Raw genomic sequence first — 21,692 nt, forward strand, 5'->3', positions numbered from 1 at the left:
AAAAAGCTAATGCGATCTTGGGATGCGTTAGGCGAGGTATTTCTAGTAGGGACAAGGAGGTGCTGCTTCCGTTATACAAGGCGCTGGTGAGACCTCATTTGGAGTACTGTGTGCAGTTCTGGTCTCCTATGTTTAAAAAGGACGAACTCAAACTGGAACGGGTACAGAGAAGGGCCACTAGGATGATCCGAGGAATGGAAAACCTTTCCTATGAAAGGAGACTCGAGGAGCTCGGTTTGTTTAGCCTAACCAAAAGAAGGCTGAGGGGGGATATGATTGCTCTCTTTAAATATATCAAAGGGATAAATACCAAAGAGGGAGAGGAATTATTTCAGCTCAGTACTAATGTGGACATGAGAACGAATGGATATAAACTGGCCGTGGGGAAGTTTAGGCTTGAAATTAGACGAAGGTTTCTAACCGTCAGAGGGGTGAAATTTTGGAACAGCCTTCCGAGGGAAACGGTGGGGGCGAAAGACCTCCCTGGCTTCAAGATTAGGCTAGATAAGTTCATGGAGGGAATGGTTTGATGGGATAACGTGATTTTAGTCAATTAGGCAATAACGTGCCATCACTGGTAAAATGAGGGTCCGGCTGGAGATTCTTGCCTGTATACTCGGGGTTCTACTGATCGCCATATTTGGGGTCGGGAAGGAATTTTCCTCCAGGGTAGATTGGCAGAGGCCCTGGAGGTTTTTCGCCTTCCTCCGCAGCATAGGGCAGGGGTCGCAAGCTGGAGGATTCTCTGCGACTTGAAGTCTTTAAATCACGATCTGGAGACTTCAACAGCTGAGTTAAGGGAAAGTGGGTGGGTCAGCTTTTGTGGCCTGCATCGTGCGGGAGGTCAGACTAGATGACCACAATGGTCCCTTCTGACCTTAAAATCTATGAGTCTATGAGTCTATGAGCCAGCCCCTTCTAAATGAAGGATTGTTCCTTGCAGTTCAATATACTCGGGTGCTTTATCCATTCCAGTTTTAAATATCTCAATTGGCAATGCAATGTTATTCCAAGAAATACCATAGCAAGGGAAAGAATATAAAAGTCTACAGCAAAGCTTATTTTATATTCAGTTCACAAAATTCCAGCAGACGGGCAAATAAATAAATACAAATTGTTGCTGTAATGAGTATCACTTAATTTTACAAATACTGTAATAAAAGCTGATGTACTAACTGTGTTTAGGATAAAAAAAACAAAAACTAAAACAAATAAACAACTAAGCCTAGCAGTGAATTTGGCTATAAAAACAGTTGCTGTAAATGCCACCTATTTGCATGTAGAGAACAGAGACATTTCTGAGATCTCTTTCAAAGGCTAGGATTTCTAGAAGAAGATAGCACGTGAAGACAGACAAATCAGTAACTTCTGGTGATTCATCCACCAAGAAAATTCTATTTGCCCTCTTATACACAGAATAAACTGAAAATGAGAATATGGAAACGCTGGGGATTGAATGATTAAGTAGAACAAGACCCTGTTAATATATGGTTGTGAATGAAAAGGCAAATATAGTATGGATATGTATCAATCCATGTGATTTGAATAAGGCCATAAAACAAATTATCTGATGGAAACCGTTCAAGAAATGGTAGCCAAGTTCTCAGAGACAGAAACATATTTTCAGAATTTGGGCCTTAATTGAGTCATTTGTCCTACTCAGCAAATCATAGAATCATAGAATATCAGGGTTGGAAGGTACCTCAGGAGGTCATCTAGTGCAACCTCTTGCTCAAAGCAGGACCAATCCCCAACTAAATCATCCCACCCAGGGCTTTGTCAAGCCTGACCTTAAAAACATCTAAGGAAGGAAATTCCACCTCCTCCCTAGGTAACCCATTCCAGTGCACTGAAGTGCACAGCAAAGCACTGAAACCAATGTGCTAAATCTCAGTGACTTCAGTGGGAGTTAGGCACATGCCTAATTTTAAGCACATGCTCAAGTGCTTGCTAAATTAGTTACTTGGCTGTTTTAAGCTTAAGAGAATGCTCCTTGGTATTATCCCCAGGTATATAAAAAAAGCCTTTCTAGCCTGTGTGTTAAATTATAGCAATTGATTTTCTGATTTGCTATACGGGCCTCAAAGGGCACAGGATTTAGGCAAGTTTTACGGAGAGCACAATAATGACACCAAAGAAACTAACAGTTAAAAAAATCATTGTACTGAACGTAATTTGAGCAAAGATGTTTTAAATAGAGCTGGCTATGAAACTGTTTTCCTCTCCTGACAAAATTTTCAAGATTTCATTTTTTCTCCTGTTCCACATTGGGATGAAAAACGGGGACCTTTTGCAATTTTAGTGAAAAACCAGAGAGAGAAGGCCATCCATCCCAGAATAGGCAATAGCCCAGCGGTTAGTGTACTCAGCTGGGATGTAATACACCTAAGTTCAAGTTTCTACTCTGCTTGATTTGGAGTATAGACCTGAAGACATCCCAACTGAGGGCGAGGCTATTGACTTTTTGGGGAGCCAGGGCCTCTCTCAGACAAGAAATTACATATTAGGCCTGGAAAACCTTCCCAACAGAAGTTTTATCGAAAAGGACCTTTTCCTGCGAAAAAGTTTTGGTTTTGATGAATTAGAATTTTCTGATCAAAAGCCATAATGTCAAAACATTTCAGACTATGTCTAGTCTTAATTTTACAACCCAGATTAAAGAAAAGCAATTTTTGAAATACCAACACTCAGCATGTTAAAAAGATCTTCAGATATTTACAGGAACAAAAAATGATCTGCCAAAATTAATTTCAAAGATACCTATAGCCAATAAATACTGAAAAGAAACAGTGGGAAATGACATTGCCTGGCATTAGGAAGACATACTATAAAAGGATGGCAGACTCTAAGACCCTGTACTGAGTTGATGTCTGTAGTGTCATCCTGATATTTGGTACTTGACTCTTGCATGAAAATGCAGTGAATTACTGCTGTCATATTAGCAGATAGATCTTGCTAGCTACACCAGGGTTTGAGAGAGCTGTGTCTAGACAAAGGGCACTAGGGTTGGGGGGTGGAGGGAGAACGCATTCTTAAAACTTAATTGAACTTAGTTTGGGACCACAAACACTGAAACATATTCATCAAAAAGGTATGTTTGTTTAATGGTACCATAGCAGAGCAAACTTAACGCTGTCTGGATGCCTTAACTATACATTTCCATACTCAACATACACGGCACTGGTGAGACTTTATCTGGAATATTGTGGGCAATTACGGTCTCCCATGTTTAAGAAAGATAAATTAAAACTGGAACAGGTGCAGAGAAGGGCTACTAGGATGATCAGAGGAAGGAAGAGCCTACCTTTCAAGAGGTGATTTAAGGAGCTTGGCTTGTTTAGCCTCACCAAAGGCTGAGGGGAGATATGATTGCTTTCTATAAATACAAAAGATTAATCAACACTAGGGAGGGAGAGGAATTGTTTAAGGCCCAATGTTGGCACTAGAACAAACCGATATAAACTTGCCCTCAATAAGTTTAGGTTTGAAAAGTAGACAAAGGTTCCTAACCACCAAAGGAGTGAAGTTCTGAAACAGCCTTCCAAAGGGAGTAATGAGATCAACAAAATCCAACTTGTTTCAAGACAGATCTTGATAAGTTTATGGAGGGCATGGTAGGATGATTTCCTACAATGGCATATGGTCCATCTGCAACTATTATTAGCAAGTATTTTCAACTGCCAAAAATGGGACACTAGATGGTGAGGACTCAGTTACTACAGAGAATTCTTTCCCAGTCATTTGGTTGGTGAGTCTCACTCACAAACTCAGGGTCTAATTGACTGTCATATCTGGGGTCAGGAAGGAATTTTACCCCAGGTCAGATTGACAGAAACCTTGGAGGTTTTCACCTTCCTCTACAGCATGGGGTACAGGTTGCTTGCTGGTTTGAATTAGAGTAAATGGTGGATTATCTGTAACTTGAAGTCTTTACATCAAGATTTGAGGACTTCAGAAACTCACCAGAGGTTATGGGTCTATTAAGTTTGGGTCTATTAAGTTAAATAAACTGGCCCGGCCCACCCAGGTGAGGTTCTGTGGCCTGTGAAGTGCAGGAGGTCAGTCTAGATCAGGGGTTGGCAACGTTTGGCACGCGGCTCGCCAGGGTAAGCACCCTGGCGGGCCGGGCCAGTTTATTTACCTGCTGACGCGGCAGGTTCGGCCAATCACGGCCCCCACTGGCTGCAGTTCAGTGTCCCGGGCCAATGGGGGTGGTGGGAAGCCGCGGCCAGCACATCCCTCGCCCGCGCCGCTTCTCGCCGCCCCCATTGGCCTGGGACGCCGAACCGCGGCCAGTGGGGGCCGCGATCGGCCGAACCTGCTGCGTCAGCAGGTAAATAAACTGGCCCAGCCCGCCAGGGTGCTTACCCTGGCGAGCCGCGTGCCAAACGTTGCCGACCCCTGGTCTAGATGCTCATGATGGTCCCTTCTGGCCTTAAAGTCTATGAGCCTACATTTGGCTCTCTTTTGAGTTTAACTTAAAAGCTTTGAATTTTCTTGGTTAGTAATACTTGTGTTTGGGACAGTAACATCCCTGTATATTTTTTTACCCTCAAGATACTGAGATGTACTCTCAACCTTAACCCCCTGCTCTTAATATATATTAAGTTTGAGTACGTCTCAGTAACTTATAGTTGGATATATTTATAGAGAGAAAAGGCTTGGCAAGAGGAAGGATAAATTGTACTTCCACCCTCACAGAGGAGTTATGTGGTTAAATATATTAAAGATTGTGAGGTGCTCATATACTACGGTAATGGGTAGATATGAGAGAGAGCGAAACATGATATATCCTGAAATCTCCTACCAGCCATTTAAAAGTTGGTTTAAAAATGGTTTGGGGCAAATCCTGGTGCTACCGAAGTCCATGTAAAAGTTTCTGTGAATATGATTTGGGTCTTTGTCTTTAGTACCATGGGAACTCAAATGTAGTAGTGAAGTTGAAAGAATTACATTTAGTGGATACTTCAACAGGTTGGTAGGCAGAGCCACACTAATATCATTAGTGAGATTGATGAATAGGATATTTATGTGATGAGGCACATACCTATTACTGCTTCCAAATTTAGTTGTGTTTCATATTGAAACAGAGAGCCCATTTTGCAGAAAGGTTTTTGCAAGGATCCCCAAAAGAGCTAAGTCACATTGACAGTAACTGAGCCAACATAGGCAATTTAATGAATAAATTAGTGAGGACGATATTTTGATAAAAGGAGAAAGCTGAACAAAAATGCTCACTAGCAGTTATCTAAATATTGAAAAATGTAAGCAAAGGACAAGAGATGCCCTGGGATGAGCACTCACATAACTATATGTAACTGTTTTCTTAAATCACGCACACTGTAGGGTCATGAAATCCCAGAGAAAATGTAGCAAAGTTTAGAAGACAAATCTGAATTTGACAAACATTATTAATTGATTACTACACTAAATTCATGGGCATTTCAACACTATCAAACAACTAGCAGTGGCAATTACCTTTATAAAACTCACTATAAACAGGATGTAGAAAATCAGAAATTTTGACTGCTGGCAAAAGACTCCCAATTCTCAGGTGTGGAGTTTTAGAAATTTTCTAAGTCTCACCACAGTTTGCACACATCACGTCCTTCTCAAAATAACCATGGAGTAATAGGAACTCCAGAATAGCTACTCAAAGTGAAACATTTGTCAAAGAAAGCTAAACATGTCAGTAAGGAGCCATAGCTATCCTTGTTGGATCTTAAAAATTGTCATGGTTTCAGGGTAATCACACCGGTATTTTGATAAAATGTTCCACCAGGGGCAACCACTTTAGGCTTCCGGCTCCCAGATGTCTCTTCTCTTGGACAGAGACACACATCTCACTCCCTTCTGACTGGGGACTTTAAGGCTGCATGGCTCCCCACCTTATACTGTGATACCCTAGCAAGCCACATTGCCAAAAAAAAGGCCAGCACGTGTGCTTTGTTTTCTCTTTGAGGGCTAAGACCAGTTCTAAGTTACCAAACAGCTCTTTCTAAGGAAGTACATTAATTTCTAAGACAAAGAATTACAGAGAAAATAAAAACCCTACATGCATACTAAAAATCTCACCAGAGGTCACCTCAACTCCAACCTGGTAGGTTTTAGTCCTTCATAACCCTCATAACTGTGTTTTCTATGGTTACAAGTTACATCCCTCTTAAATCCAGAACCAGAACTTAGAGTGGTCAGATCAGCCATTTCTTTACACTGCTTTGATCTTGGCCTTCTGTAACGGTAATCAACAGACAATGACCCTCTCCTCTGGGCATGGTTTCAAAAGGCTGGGTACTTGCATAACCAGAGTTGGGGACGTTGCATTAACCTCTCCCTAGGGATTCCCCAGAAAAATCCACTTAACACTTATTGTTCCAAAAGTCCATACTTGTCTGGCACATTTTCTGTATAATCTTTTGAACTCCCAGGTTCCACATCTATCACATCTCCCACCTTGAAAGGTTACATACAATCCTGACACAATAATACCTAAACTTAATTCAAAAAGATCTTTGTAGCATATTGCAGGAGATTATGTGTCTGTCACATATATCAACAGAGGAACAGACGCTAATGGAAACATGAACGAAGTCTGTATGTCCCACAAGACCTCAGCTACTCAGACCTAAGCAAATACCAGATTCACAAATATAACTGGAAGAAAGACAAGGAGATACAAAAAAAAATATCTTTGGCAGGCATACAAAACCACTGTCTTCTAAATGGACAGCCTGACAACCAGTCCATAAGAAAATTGAGTGCAACAGCTTAAAATGAGCAAGAGATATTACCCTCCTTTGCTCCTGCAGAAGGGCCACAATCATGTGTGTAGAAAATAGACTGTCAGAAGTACAAGGGCAATTGTCAAGCCTTACTTGCAGTCTTTGCGGCATCTGGGATATCTGTTGATACAGGACATCATAGTGAAAACTCAACTTCTTAAAGAAGACATAAGTGGGGGAGGAAAAAGAACTGCCTGAGTTCCAGCAGAATCATTGCAGACATCCACATCATCAAGTGTAGAATTACCATACACCACAGCAGTGCCAGGATTAAACTACAACATAACCCTTACCAGAACTACTCCAGGATGATTATTAGAAAAAAGAAAAACTTGCCAGATATGGGAGTGATGTGAACTGTAACTAAGTGACTTTGAAAAGTATTCAGAATCTATTAACCAAATATATGTTAGGTTAAAAGTATTGTCTTAGGAGAAATAAAGTAACTTTTAAAAAGGGGAAGGGGAGATGTCAGGAACTAATTACTAGAGTGGGGGTGACTATGCTAATACACGTTAAGCCTCTGAAAATACTCATTAAGAACTAGGTGTTTTGAGAAGCCTGAAAAAACACACTACCCAGGCTTCCCATGCAGTTGATGCTAAACCATTCTTAACTGCTTATTAAACATTAGGGGCAAAATGAGAGTCAATGAGAAGACACAGCACAGGAGAGACATGGTTTTAAAACAGAGATGGGCAACCCACAACATTAAGCTGTGTGTCCAGATTTACAAATCAAACTTACCACAAGCTCCTGAGCTGTTCAAATCTGGAGTTTAGGTTCAGGCCCACCTCTAGTTTGAAACTGTATTTAGCTATTATGCACTTGACTGACATTTGTGCAGCAGGATGCAAGTGATGCCACTTCCTCCCCCTGTATCTCTCCCCCTCCCCCCCACAAAAATGGGGGAAGCAGTTATGTGGTGAGCAGTATTATGATATTTTGAAACAGTGACAGAACACTGCTGTACCCACAGAGCTCATTCTAAAAATTGGATGTTTTTAAAGATACTAGATGTGTTTTCAGATGTATTTCTGAGTTCATTCAAGAGTTATTCTCTTTTGAAGTGTCAGACTGCTGATCTGAGGAATGGGGATTCTATTCCTTTGTAGGTAACACCTAGCAACATGGTAGTATGGTTCCATATATTAGGCCAAACTCTACTCTACTCCCTAACTCTGGGAAAAGTCGGGTATCATAAGAATCTTAACAGAAAAATGGTCATACTGAATTAGACCAATGGTCCACCTAGACCACTATCCTGTCTTCTAACAGTGGCAGATGCGAGATGCTTCCGAGGGAATGATCAGAACAAGGCAATTACTGAATGATCCATCCCTTCCCGTCCAGTCCTAGTATCAGAGGCTTAGAGGCATCCAGAGCATAGCCATTGATAGCCTTATCCCCCATGAACTAATAGAATTCATTTTTCAACCCAATGATACTTGTTGCCTTTCTCTGTACCTTTTCCAATTCTAATACATCCTTTTTCAGATAGGTCAACTGGAACTGCACACAGTGTTCAAGGTGCGGGTGTACCATGCATTTATTTAGAGGCATTATGATATTTTCTGTCTTATTATCTATCCTTTTCCTAATGAACACTGAATTTCACCTGCTATTTTGTTTCCTATTCACCCAGTTTTGTGAGATTCCTTTGTAACTCTTTGCAGTAAGCTTTGGACTTAACTAGGGTGACCAGATGTCCCAATTTTATAGGGACAGTCCCAGTTTTGGGGTCTTTTTCTTATATAGGCTCCTATTACCCCCCACCCCCATCCTGATTTTTCACACTTGCTGTCTGGTCACCCTAGACTTAACAATCTTGAGTAATTTTGTATTGTCTGCAGACTTTGCCACCTCACTGTTTACCCCTTTTTCCAGATCATTTATGAATATATTGAATTCCCCTGGTCTCAGTACAGATCCTTGGGGGACCCCTGCTATTTACTCCTAGCCTTTGTTTCCTGTCTTATACCCAGTTACTGATCCATGAGAGGACCTTCCTTATCTGATTTAGGTATTTCTAAAACACTTATTATATTAGTGTTTGAGTGCAACAGAGGCTTTCATGCCCATGTTTTTATTTTTAAACCCAGCTCAAGTCAGGGAGAATTTATAATTCTTCCAGACCTTTACACTTTCAGGAACACCACGCAACCACTGCTGGGACTTGCTGTATTGAGAGGCCCTTTTACACAAGGAGAAGGGAGGCTTCTCCTGTGGGCTTTTGTCTGCTGCCATGAGGCTGTGTAAGGGCCTCTCAGGATCAGGCCCTGTATCTATACACATCATCTACATTGAGCGGTGATATAGGACCTGATTCTGCAGTTGCTCCCCATATGGGCCAACACTACAGAACACAGTGAATAATATGTGATTCATCCAGAACTTTGAGAAAAGTCTCTGCAGGTGAATCATGATTTTTATTACAACATGCAAATACAAAATGCCTTATTCATCAAAGTGAAATTCACTCCCTTGTGGAAAGCCATCACAAGGTCTATGCACCTCTTAATCTCTCTAAACAGGATTTAAATGGCACTGAAGTAGTGTATTGTCTTTCTGCAAATGTATAACCTGAAAAAGATATTTATAACCATTTGAATTTCTGTGCATTAGAGTACTGTAAACCTTTCCAAAATGAGATTAATACAAATTCACTCATTTTTCCCCCCATCAGAACTAATTTGCAGTCCCTGACATTCAAAAAAAATGTTTGGGTTCCACTTAACCCATTTTCCATATTTCCATACTCATTGTGAACCTTTGGGTGATGAACAGTTTCATCCAGGTTTGCATGGCTTTGTGATGGTTCTTTATTTTTCCAGAAACTGATTGGAATTAGTGGCTCTCAGGATTTCCCTTTAAGGGCTAGACCCAGTTTAGCTGAACAGATATATTAGGGGGAGCTGTGAGCAGTTCTGAGACAACCACCTAAGCAGTAACACCATACTCAGAGTCGCTGAGCTGAATATATATAAACTATATATTGTGATCTTCCTAAAGTCCTGACTGAGTTCCCTTGTGAAAAACCCCAAAACTCCACAGTGGCCATACTGAAAAATATCCTGGTTGGTTTAGAGTCAGAAAGGAAAGAGGCACATCTAAAATATGGAGAGAGAAAACTAAAAATAAAAAGCCGAAAGAAATATACACATACGCAAACTTGAAAATCAGTATGGAGGAAGACTACATAGAGTAACTACCTAAGGTGGCGTAGAAGGTGCAATGGTGGTGACAGGTGGTGGTGAAAATCCTGCCCCTGCTGCACACAAGGGTGACATTCTACTGAAGATTGAGTTTTGCCATTGACTTCAATGGGACCAGGATTTCACCCAAGGTACGGAGTGAAGTCGACTACTTTGCTGTAACTTGACATTTGCTGGAGCTTGTCTTAGCACTGTAGTCACTGCCACAGTGTATTTAGCCTTGGCCTAGAGAACAGTGTGAGAACCATAATTCCATATTTGGGGGGGGGGGGAGGCGGAGAGGGGTTGGGCAAGAAACTACGGAGATGTTGGAAGGTTAGGTTGGTGACATTAACTATATTATAGCGTCAGGAAGGCTGCAGATGTCAGAGACTTTGTCTATACTAGGAAATTGCATTGTGTTATAACAATGTTAGATGTTAGCTAATTAATTGTTCATTGTAGACAACGATAAGTCAGTTAACATCATGCTATTAATGTGTCTTAGTGTAATAAGCTTTTCTAAACAAGATGAGTCCAAAGAAGTGCATGTGTGCACACCTGGTGTGCAGCCACAGCAGCTCCAAGGTCGGGATGGAGAATGGACCTGTGTGATGTAACCAAACACAGAGGACAGATGAGAGAGAATTTCAGAAAGGTACACTGTATGGAACAAGGAAAAGGCTCTGACGGTACAACGGGAGCCATAGATGGGAGGAGTCAGTGATTGTCTGACCATGTTAAAATACCACCCTTTAGGAAATCAGCGGGTAGTCTGTACAGGGTGACCCTCCCTTGCATATGCACAAGTTGAGACACCAAAAACATATGCACAAGTTGAGACACCTTTCCAGTCAACATGGTTTAAGATCAAAATGTGCCAGACAACAGCAGCTTCAACATGCTCAGGGCTCTAAAAATTGAGTACAACATTTATCATTCAGTTTTCATGAACATTTTGCAAACAAACAAACAAAAATTAAAAAAGAGTGAAAACACTGGTTTGTGAATTAGGAAGAACTCCACAGATTCACAGAGCTCCATGTAGACCTAAACTAAAACAGCTAGAGAATTAAAAAATAAAATTGAAAGGGTGGGCAATGAGTACATTTATTTAAAAATATATATATCTTACATGTCTCAAAATGCTTCAACATTTGTATAACCATCTTGCATTCTGTTATTTCAAGTATTTAGTCATAAAACATTTAACAGAAAAGCAGTGTAACTTTTTTTTCCAGCCCAAATATCTGAAATTTCAAAAGTAAAAAACAAAGAAATAAACTAGAGTTTGTACATATGACTTCATTAATCCACATTTTGCTTTTCTACTATTTCTTAGAAAAGATTTATTTGCAAAATGCAGTAATTTGAAAGAGTTCTCTCAGTTAGTAGTGAGAAATAGACAGGCAGGTCTGTGTGTACCATCATATTTGTAGTGTGTTTATTTCTGAGTTTATTCATGCTGGAAGTTTTACATTATACTTGTAATTTCAGAGTACTAATTAGAAGAAAATAGCTACAGTTCCATTTAAATAGTATGACAATGGTATCATTTGTCACAAGATGCCAGACCACCCTCTCCCCACAAAAAAAAGAAAAGAAAAGAAAAAAGCAAAAACTGTTAATGAATAAAATCCACAAGAGTCTTCTGAAGTTTGCACTGGAACCTTTACATTAAACAGATACAGCAGAGTCTGTGTGCAAAAATTTAGGTTTCCAAATACCTCCTGGGCAGCTCTCTCTCGCTCTTGAATCAAAGAAGTTGGAGACAGAAAAGGTCCAATACTAGTAAATTATTAATCCATTCCTCCGCCAGGATCGTTCTATATCATTTCCTTTCTAGTACTTCATCCAACCTAGATTTAAAATATCTCAACTAATGGGGCTTTTATAATTTCCCCAGACTAATAGATTTTACCATTAGGAAGTTTGTTTGTCCTGATATTCAGCCCTATTTCTCTTTTCTTAACTTAATCCCTTTTGGCCTGGTTACAGACCCTTTAGACAACCTAAACAATTCCTCTCCCTCCTCATGCATACAACTTTCAAGTAATTATAATCAGTTGTGTTTTCTGTTTAGTCATTATTTAGCCAAGTTAAACACATTTCCTTCTTTCAATCTTTCTTTATAAATCAGTCCCTCCATTATAATCACCTTTGTTTTAGTTCTCTAAATGCACCTCAAATTTGTCTGCATTGTTTTGGTACTGAGATGCCCAGCACTGAATGCAGCATTCTAGAGGCAATCCAGACGCAAAGAGGAATTTTAGTTTCCCATTATCATGTGAAACCTCTGCACTGAAAGCTCTGATTGCATCTATTGCATTTTCCACCAAACCACAATGCAAGCTCCAATCTCATTTGCTGTCCATTATAATCCCAACATCTCTTTATGTATCAATGTTTTCCAAGTGTCCCTCTGTTTAAATCTCTTTGTTTTCTGCTGATTTGTTTGCAAGCCTTGTTGTCAGTTTTCCCTTGATCCTTACTTTGTAAAAAAAAAAAAAAAGTGAGTATCAGAGACAGTTATGGCACAGGAAGAGTATAATTTCAGTGACATTAGAGGCTCAGGTGTGCAATTTACAGAGGCACATGAGCCAGCCACTCCTCCCTTTGCTCCTCTTTAACACTCTCCTGGGGATTGTCAGTCTTTATGGCCGAGCTGCCAATTGCCTCCCCCTATGCCCCACCCACACATTTAGGCTACAGAGCTTGAGAAATCCAGCTCTGATCCCTCACACACAAACATCGGAAGTGGGGAAGAGGAGAAAAAAATTCACCTTTCATGGAAGCCAGCCCTGTTGCAGAGTATTATCCCATCCTCATCACCTCTCCAAGTTGGTAATAGAGGACCTATAATCCTCATCCCTACTTCTCCTGTGTTGCTGATGAGCTTCTCTCTGCTTCCCCTCCTCAGTCCCAGTCCCCAGCTAACAACATGAGGTAGACCTGATTTTTATATAAGTTCAAAGATGTAGCTTTGTCTTTATCTAGGAAGACAGGAGTGGGAACCCCTACATCCCACTCTTTTAAGTTATAACTGACTATGGATCTAACTAACTATCCCTGACCTTCACAATACACAAATCAAAGGTAAGGAAGACGACAACACTACTCTGAATTGTGTCCAGATGAATTATACTTTTATTTATGGCCTGTATTCCTAGACTCGCTTATTTTTTCCAAGTGCTCATATAGGAGGCTATCAAAAAAGCGCTATTCCAGCTGAAGTCTGGAGTAATTTATGCTGCTACAGCAATTTACTGGCATTGATTTTTAGTCAGAAAAAAACTCACATCAGTGGAAGAGGAATGAGGAATAGAACATGGTACCTGAAATAGTTTTTTTGTTTTTTTTTTTCAGTTTGGAAGTTTTTAGATGGAATAAATTGTGGATTGTGCTAACACCATCCCCTTCAACCAAAGCACCATAGCTCCTTTGAAAGATGAGGGATATGGAGATCTAGAATTAAGTACTTTTTCTGAAGCAGGGAGGTGAGGGAATATGCTAGAAGCCCACATAGCCTCTGTTACTGACAGATCACAGCTAATCCAATTTTTAAGAGATAAGCACATGTGGCTCTTCAGTAAAATTTCACCAAAGGAATATTGTTCTGTCCATTCACAATTGTTTATAGAAAAACAAATGGCTATATACGCCCACCAGCTTACTGAAGAATTTCCCACAGACATCAATAAGTAGTCCTGCTATTGTGTATGTGAAATTCATGTCCTGTAGGTACACTTTCCCCTTCAAGAGACAATATCCTTCAGCTTAATATCTAGTTGAAACCCAGTTAATTGTATGTTATCTCTTGTACTTGTTTCAGATAAATAAAGCTGTGTAGAGCCCTTTGAGGTTAACTCCTGCTTGCTTTAGTTACACACAGGTAGTCCTATTAACTTCTGTGGTACCACTGGAATAAGGAAGCAAGCAGGATTTGTGTCTGACTGATTTTGGTCATGTTCTAAAAGAATATTGCTGCACCCAATACAATTTAACTGAAACATTGGTTACATAATTGACAAAATTACATAAATAATTACAAGTACAACCTCTCTGATCAAACTATACTAAAATATGAGTCATTGCTCCATATGTCAGAGACCCTATAGAATGCCATGAAATCCTAAAGACTGCAGTGCAGTGCTACTGAAGCCAAGAAATAAAATAATTATTTTTTTTTATTGTAATGATCTGAGGCAACATTTAACTGGAAGCATGACTAGAAATCTTTATTTTACTCTAATAAATTAAACAGACAAATTGACAAAGAAAGTGTAATTGTACAACTGCAGATGAGATTTGGAAACATCTTTCACTGGAACACTTAGCTGAACACATTATTCTTTGGATCTTAAACTTCCTTTTGGAATGCATGCAGCAGTTTGCCAGTTATCTCCCCTAATAAGCAGAGGTATAGGGTAGTCCCTCTCCAATAAAGCAAAGTAAAAGAGAAGTGATGTAATTTTCTGAGAATTCCTTTTTTTAAATTAAAATACTTTTTATTGCTGATCACTTCGAAGGAAAAACAAAACAGCGTAACGATCAAATATAAACCGTATACTTCCTGATAAAGGATTTTAAATGATTTCCTATAATAGAATTCTGTTGAAAACAATGTGTTTTACAATTAAACAAGTCCTTCTGCTCAAGATGTCTAGCTAGCATAAAAAATGTACTGAAAAATAACCTTTGTGAAAAAAGCTGGGTGTGTTGTGCAAAATGGATAAACAAACTGGGCATCAGGAGTTTAAATAAAAAAATATATTTTCTTTGAAATTAAAATATATTCCCATTAAAAATATTGAAGTGTGTCACAATTCTACATTACCACCAAAGCAAGCTGTAAAAATCAAACCTTTTGCCAAAAGTGTAACGCTTTGTACTCACCAGGTGTGAAATTATATCGAGCAGAAAAACCCATAGATTCCAGCTCACCATCAGCAAAAAATTTAATCCATAGGAATCTGCCACTAGATTTTATCATAGGTGGATTTTGCTGTCCACAGAAACGTCCAATGACTGGGGAAAAGCCAAAAGGTCCATCTCTCACTTCAATGTGATCAAATTTACACTCCCAAGAAGGCTCTACAGAATATTTTTCATCAAAGTGTAGCTCAATACATTGTCGAGGGGCAGCTAGAGGGGGAAAGAAAACAAAATTTGTGCAGTTAAAAATTGCTAATTATTTACTTTCAGAATTTTGATAAATTTATACATTCTAGTTTTTCTATAAACTATTACCTTTTTTTCTAAATCAATGGTTCTGGTCAGTATCTGAAAATTATGACATCTTCAGTAGCCTAACTACATTTCACTACATTAATTTACATGCCTATTCTTTTCCTTTGAAAAAGCATTTCGAACACTATTTCTTAAGTAAGCTAAGAAAACCATCTATGTGGAAAAGCAAAATAAGACTTGGCAATAGTTGGTTCACAGAGAAGTTCTGAAGGAATTCAATTAATGGGTGAAAATCTCTCTTCAGACAACTTAAGGAAGATCTACTTTTTTTCCCCAGTGCTTATGAAGATGAGGAATTCCTTTTCCAGAACTAGAGTATAACACTAAAGACAAATTCAGTCCCCAGATGCACTGAAGTCAATGAGAGGCCTGTGTATAAATCCTACAACAAAATTTGGCCTTAAATAATTTTACCATCTTATTTGAAACATAACCTTAAATACAGGGAAATATCATTTATGAAACCACCCAAAGAGCAAGCAAAATTAGTTACCTTAACTAAAGATCAAACAATATGCTACTGGAAACCTTGAAGATACTTTAAAATGGTCACTTAATCAAAGTATTAAAGAGATACTAAATTCATAGCTTTTTATGGCCAGTACGGATCGTTGTGATCATCTAGTCCAGGGGTCGGCAACGTTTGGCATGCGGCTCGCCAGGGTAAGCACCCTGGCGGGCCGGGCCAGTTTATTTACCTGCTGACGCAGCAGGTTCGGCCAATCGCGGCCCCCACTCGCCGCGGTTCACCGTCCCGGGCCAATGGGGGCGGCGAGAAGCAGCGCTGGCGAGAGATGTGCTAGCCGCGGCTTCTCGCCGCCCCCATTGGCCCGGGACGGCGAACGGCGGCCAGTGGGGGCTGCCGCGTCAGCAGGTAAATAAACTGGCCCAGCCCGCCAGGGTGCTTACCCTGGCAAGCCGCGTGCCAAACGTTGCCGACCCCTGATCTAGTCTGACCTCCTGTATAACAAAGACAAGAGAATTTCACCCAGTAATTTGCACATGAAGTCCAATAGATTGTGGTTGAACTACAGCACCTCTCTTAGAAAGACTTTTTAAAATCAAAGATTGCAAGTAATGGAGAATCCATCTAGTTGAGTTTTCCCAATTGTTAATTACCCTCACAGTTAAAAATGTGTGCCTTGTTTTCAATTTGAATTTCTCCAGCTTTGATTTCCAACTACTGGATCTTGCTATGCCTCTGTTAGATTAGAGAACCCTCTACTATCAGACATTTTCTGAGACAATTTTATTAAGTTCCTCTTATTAGGTCATGTCCTGGATTCTACACATACAACTCTCATTGAAGTCCAAAGGATATTTGCATGCTTTTTACAATCAGAACTTTAGAGCCAAATTCTGGGCCTAGTGCAAAATTTGAGTATGGAAACTAAATACACCTCTACCCCGATATAACGCGACCCGATATAACACAAATTCGGATATAACGCGGTAAAGCAGCACTCTGGGGGGCAGGGCTGCACACTCCAGCGGATCAAAGCAAGTTCAATATAACACGGTTTCACCTATAACTCAGTAAGATTTTTTTGGCTCCCGAGGACAGCGTTATATCGCGGTAGAGGTGTACAGACAGGATTCTGATCCTGGTGTATCTTTCACCCCTTTATCCACGGGAAGGGTTCATGGTGGAGTGACAAGAAAATGTTAGAAAACAGTTTCACAAACGAAACCTAAAAAACACACAACTTTTTAGTCATTTAAAAAGGAGAGCTTTTGAGAAAGACTCACTACTCACTTCAGAAAGCAGGCTAATTACAATTACTACATACTAAGGAACAATATTCAATAAGAATCACTTGTTATTTGAGATATTATTCTATTCATAAAGGAGAGGCACAGCTATAGGAAAACAATATAGCACAAATGTATGAGAACTTAATTATATGAGAATCTGAGAAAAAAGTTCATATGTAGATTAGAGTTATTTAAGGAGAAATATTCTTTAAGGTGAAATATACTGACTTAAATTTTTCATCTAAAAATGTGCTTCATGTTTACTGTGAAATTATTTAAAATTGAAAAAACTTACCTACCCTCAAATTTGACATTTATAGTCAGGAAACTATTAATTATAGATACACTCACGCACACTTTTTTCAGCCTATTACCCCTGTGCAGTAAATAACAGGAGCAGACCTATATCTTTACCTAGAAATGAACCGCTTTCACAGTTCCTGGGAATGAAAATCTGTGAATATGACAAAGACTATAAAATTGAAACAAAATCATGTTTTAATCTATAGTTTGTAAAGAAAGTTTTATTAATCTATTATGAATAAGGTCAAAGAAAGATCTTTTCAATTACAGTGATGAACAGAATAATTAATTTTGTTTAGACTTTTTTTTACCATTGACTTCATATAAGGTAGGGTTTATATCAATATTTGTTAACTAACTGTTATGCTAGAGCAGCTGAGAGGAATCAGCACTTTGAAAAACTGGGACCATATTTTGCATGTTAATGTTGGATTTAAGGAGATATTTAGAGACCAACTCTCAATTCATGTATGGACTGCAGGATCAGGCCCTGGCATTTTTAAGTTGATGGTGTGCCTTTAAATCACAATAAAAATGGTCACTGATGACTTGAACAACATCTTTTATCCATGTTATTCATATGTAATTCTATTAAACTTCTTGCAACTTGTTTAAAAAACAGACAATGAATTGTTAGTTCAGGTAGGGCCAGATTCTGACACCTTTATTCATGTTGCACAAGGCTTTCTGCATGCATGGCCACATTTCCTTAATCGGCAGTGCAACTGAAGACAAGGATCTGGCTCTACGTGGGCCCTCCGCCTTTGCTTCTGGGAGCATGACATTAATTTCATGTATTGTTTGTTTTTAATTAAACTGCCTATGTTAGAAAACTCTTTCTCCATCACGCCAATACATCCTACGAGAAATCTTGCCAGTGATGATTCATAGTCAAACAAATGCTTGACCAAACATTGCTTGATTTCCAAGGATTATTAGACGTATTGTGAGAAACACTGCAGGGAGGATTCTGACTTACACCAAGACCTTTTTATACCGCTTTGTCATTGATAAGTAAATTACACTGCCAAAGTGGTGTAAAAGATAACTGAGAATCAGACCTGCAGTCCTGACTCCTTTAAAACTCCCATTGGCGTCAGTGGGCGCTCTGCTTGACTAAGGAGTGCAACATTTAGTTCACTCTGTACAACAGCATTCTGAATCTTATATCAATATTGGTTTTAGGATTTGAATATTTCTACTGTTTATTTTCCTCTCCTTATATTTATTTTTAAACCGAGTCTAGACTGTTTTGCCTGTCTGAGTATGTAGCTCTGAATAGAGGCTGCGCAGGGCCCCATTGCCTCCTGGCTTGTTCAGGGAGGGATTGTGTTCACGCTGAATTCTCCTGTGTACAGAACATGCACTGGCTGCTCTAAGGATGAAACATCTACTACTCCTATTATGCCCAGCCTACGAGATAGCCCAGTACAGAGGAGGACAGAGCTTTCACCCTCACCCTCTCTATTTGGGATACAGCACTTTGTGGACCCCAAACTGTAAGGACTGTGATTATCCCTAATTCTTGCAGGGGGTATGCCAAGTTAGGAAGGGGTCCCATTCTCCTGTCCAGCCACACAAAGGCCAAGAACAATTTGGCCCTTAACTCTTTCAGACCGTATTATATTTTGCTTTTAAATGCATCGCCTTTTTTGGATACTGTGCTTAGAGTTAAAGATCAAAGTTTCAGGCTGACTACATCCCATCTGAGCAACAAAGTGATCCAAATGTTCCTGAAAATAGCTCTGGATGATTGAAAAAGCCACAGCTCAAATCATTACTTCTGGTTAAATACTGAAGGGCAAACACAAGAGTATGATTTCCACAAAACTTCCTCTTTGCTTATAGCAAGCAGGTTTTCTAGGAAGCCCTTCCTGTGCCCTAGCTTACTGCACAGCAACACAGTTTCTGCTATCAAGCAGGCCCACCACAACTATTAGATGATACTTTCCCTCACAATGTACAGGAAAATGTACTAGTTACTGGGAGTGTCAATCTTGGAATCCTCACTCATGTGTAAAGTCCACTGATGGCCATAGGAATTTTGCCTATAGTTACAGTTTAGGCAAAAGATGGGAGTAAAAACACTGCTGGTGTCTCATCAAATCTTAAAACTCTTCTTTATTAAGCTTCTAATTATCTTTCTTCTGAGACTTTTAATACCATGGAAAGACTGCTTAATGCTTGCCTGTCTTGTCATCTCTTTAATTTAATTAGCTTACACAAGTGCTGTCTTTAGATTTTACATTTGCTGGGGGAAAAAAGACATTGGTTGCTAACTAGTTCTAACAGTTGCAGCAAAACACACACAATTAAGGTTTTAATTCTGAGCAGCCTGTAAGTCTGTGTAACTGACAGCTAAAGTTAAGAAAAAAAATCTGTTTCATTTAGCAGATTGTCTGGAAATGAGACAATGATCTAAACATCTACCCCTCAGAAATGTGAATTGCTGCAGGACTAATGGATTTGCTTAATCCTTGGTATCGCTAGTTGTTCAGATCCTTTATTTATTTTTTTTAACATTAAATTATGAAAACATGAAACTCCATGAAATATACTATGTAAATACACTTATATTGTTACTCAGACTGTTTTTTAGTATAGTGAAATATGACAGCCCTACACCATTTATATATAAAGAAAGAGCATACAAGAAAGTTAATGATCTTTGGGAAAGCATGGATGGCCTTCAACAGATCTACCATTAATTTTCTATTGATAATAAATGAAACATGCAGGCAATATTAACACCCAAATATGTATGTGTATGTGTATGCATGTATATATATATATATACACACACACACACACACATACATATTTGGGTGTTAATATTGCCTCCATGTTTCATTTATTATCAATAGAAAATTAATGGTAGATCTGTTGAAGGCCATCCATGCTTTCCCAAAGATGTAAGATTTAATTGACAACTCTTCTCAAGTTCATAAAAATGATCCCAGGCACTCCCTCCTTATATTTATAAATACACATTTAATTAGAGAATAATTAATTATTGAAGTGATCTAAATACACAAGTAATATTCTACACTTCTAGCACAAAAGTTGAAATATATTGTATAACGTTTGGCTGTGTCATTCTCAGAATATTTTTAAACACAAGTAAAAGACTTAGTTCTTGAAGGTGCACCATGTGCACAATTCCTGTTGAAATCAATGGGACAAATTCATTGCTGGCAAAAGCAAGTGTAGTTACTGGAGTTATTCCTGAATATGCCAGCAGTGAATTTTGACCAACAGGAGTTGTGCATGTGTGATGCACATGCAGGATCTGTCCCAATATGAAATTAAGAAGCACACTGAACTTTCTTTGTCCACTAAAGAAGGCAAGACCATGCCCATATTAATAGTTTTATGGCCAAATGGTACTGGTCTGATCTTCTAGTCTGACCTCCATAACACAGGTCATGGAACCTCATGCAGGAATTCCTGCATCGAGCCCATAATCTCTTTTAGAAAACATCCAAACTTTAAATCAAGATTTCTAGTGATGGAGAAACCACCACATCCCTAGTTGTTCCAATGGTTAATTACCCTGACTCTGAAAATAATTACATCTTATTTCTAGTCTAAATTTGTGTAGCCTCAGCTTCCAGCTGTTGGATGTTGTTACGTCTTTGAAGGCTAGATTAAAGAACTGTCTAACAGAATTCCCCCCCCCCCCAATTTAGGTACTATTGGCACCTATTGTGGACACCTATTCTTTATCAAAACAATTTTAAAATGCTAAAAGAGTGGCATACATTTAAGATGAGCTACAGTATTTTGAAACTCTATTTTATAGCAAAATGAAATACCATTTCAGTACAACAGGACAAATTCTGAAGCTCTTACTCAGTCCCATTAAAGTCAGTGGAAAATTTGCCTCAGTAGAGACTTCAGGATTTGTGCTATTGTTTTTATTGCCCTATTATATTTTTATGTATTATTGTATTATATTAATATTATATTGGAACTGAAAGAATACTTTTAAATATATTATTCTGTGAAACTCATTGTCACAAGTTACGTAAGATAGGATAACAATGTATAAGGCACATAAGGGCTTTGAATACAAAGGCATAAATCATCCACAGAGATAGAGATTAGCTTGAACCTTCCCCTATGTGCACTTTATTCCTTACTATTCATTATAGGGATTCTAGCACTGTTGTCTGAAGTTTCTGGTAGTTGCTGCTGTTGAAGACAAGATACCAAATTAGATGGATCTCGTATAGGAATTCTACATAACTACGTCCTATTGGTAAGCTTTAGAGAGATTTCCACAGAATAGACAGTGTCATCTGCATGATGTGGGTTAAATGGCATTAACAAATTTACCAGCCATTTGTACATTTAAAACAAACACATTCCCCTTACATGCAGTGTTTTTGTAACCATACTGGTCCCA

General features: G+C 39.0%; 1 protein-coding gene across 2 annotated transcripts in view; it reads right to left on the minus strand.

Moving 5' to 3' along the window:
- The window catches only part of NETO1 (neuropilin and tolloid like 1), an 87,942-nt gene that overhangs the window by 53,951 nt on the left and 12,299 nt on the right, over positions 1 to 21,692 (minus strand). For both annotated transcript variants that reach the window (XM_065399349.1, XM_065399348.1), the window contains exon 4: positions 14,873 to 15,121. In XM_065399349.1, coding sequence (XP_065255421.1) covers positions 14,873 to 15,121 — 249 coding nt within the window. The remainder of the gene's footprint in view (positions 1 to 14,872; positions 15,122 to 21,692) is intronic.

This window comes from Emys orbicularis, chromosome 2, assembly GCF_028017835.1.
Source record: "Emys orbicularis isolate rEmyOrb1 chromosome 2, rEmyOrb1.hap1, whole genome shotgun sequence".
NCBI lineage: Eukaryota > Metazoa > Chordata > Testudines > Emydidae > Emys > Emys orbicularis.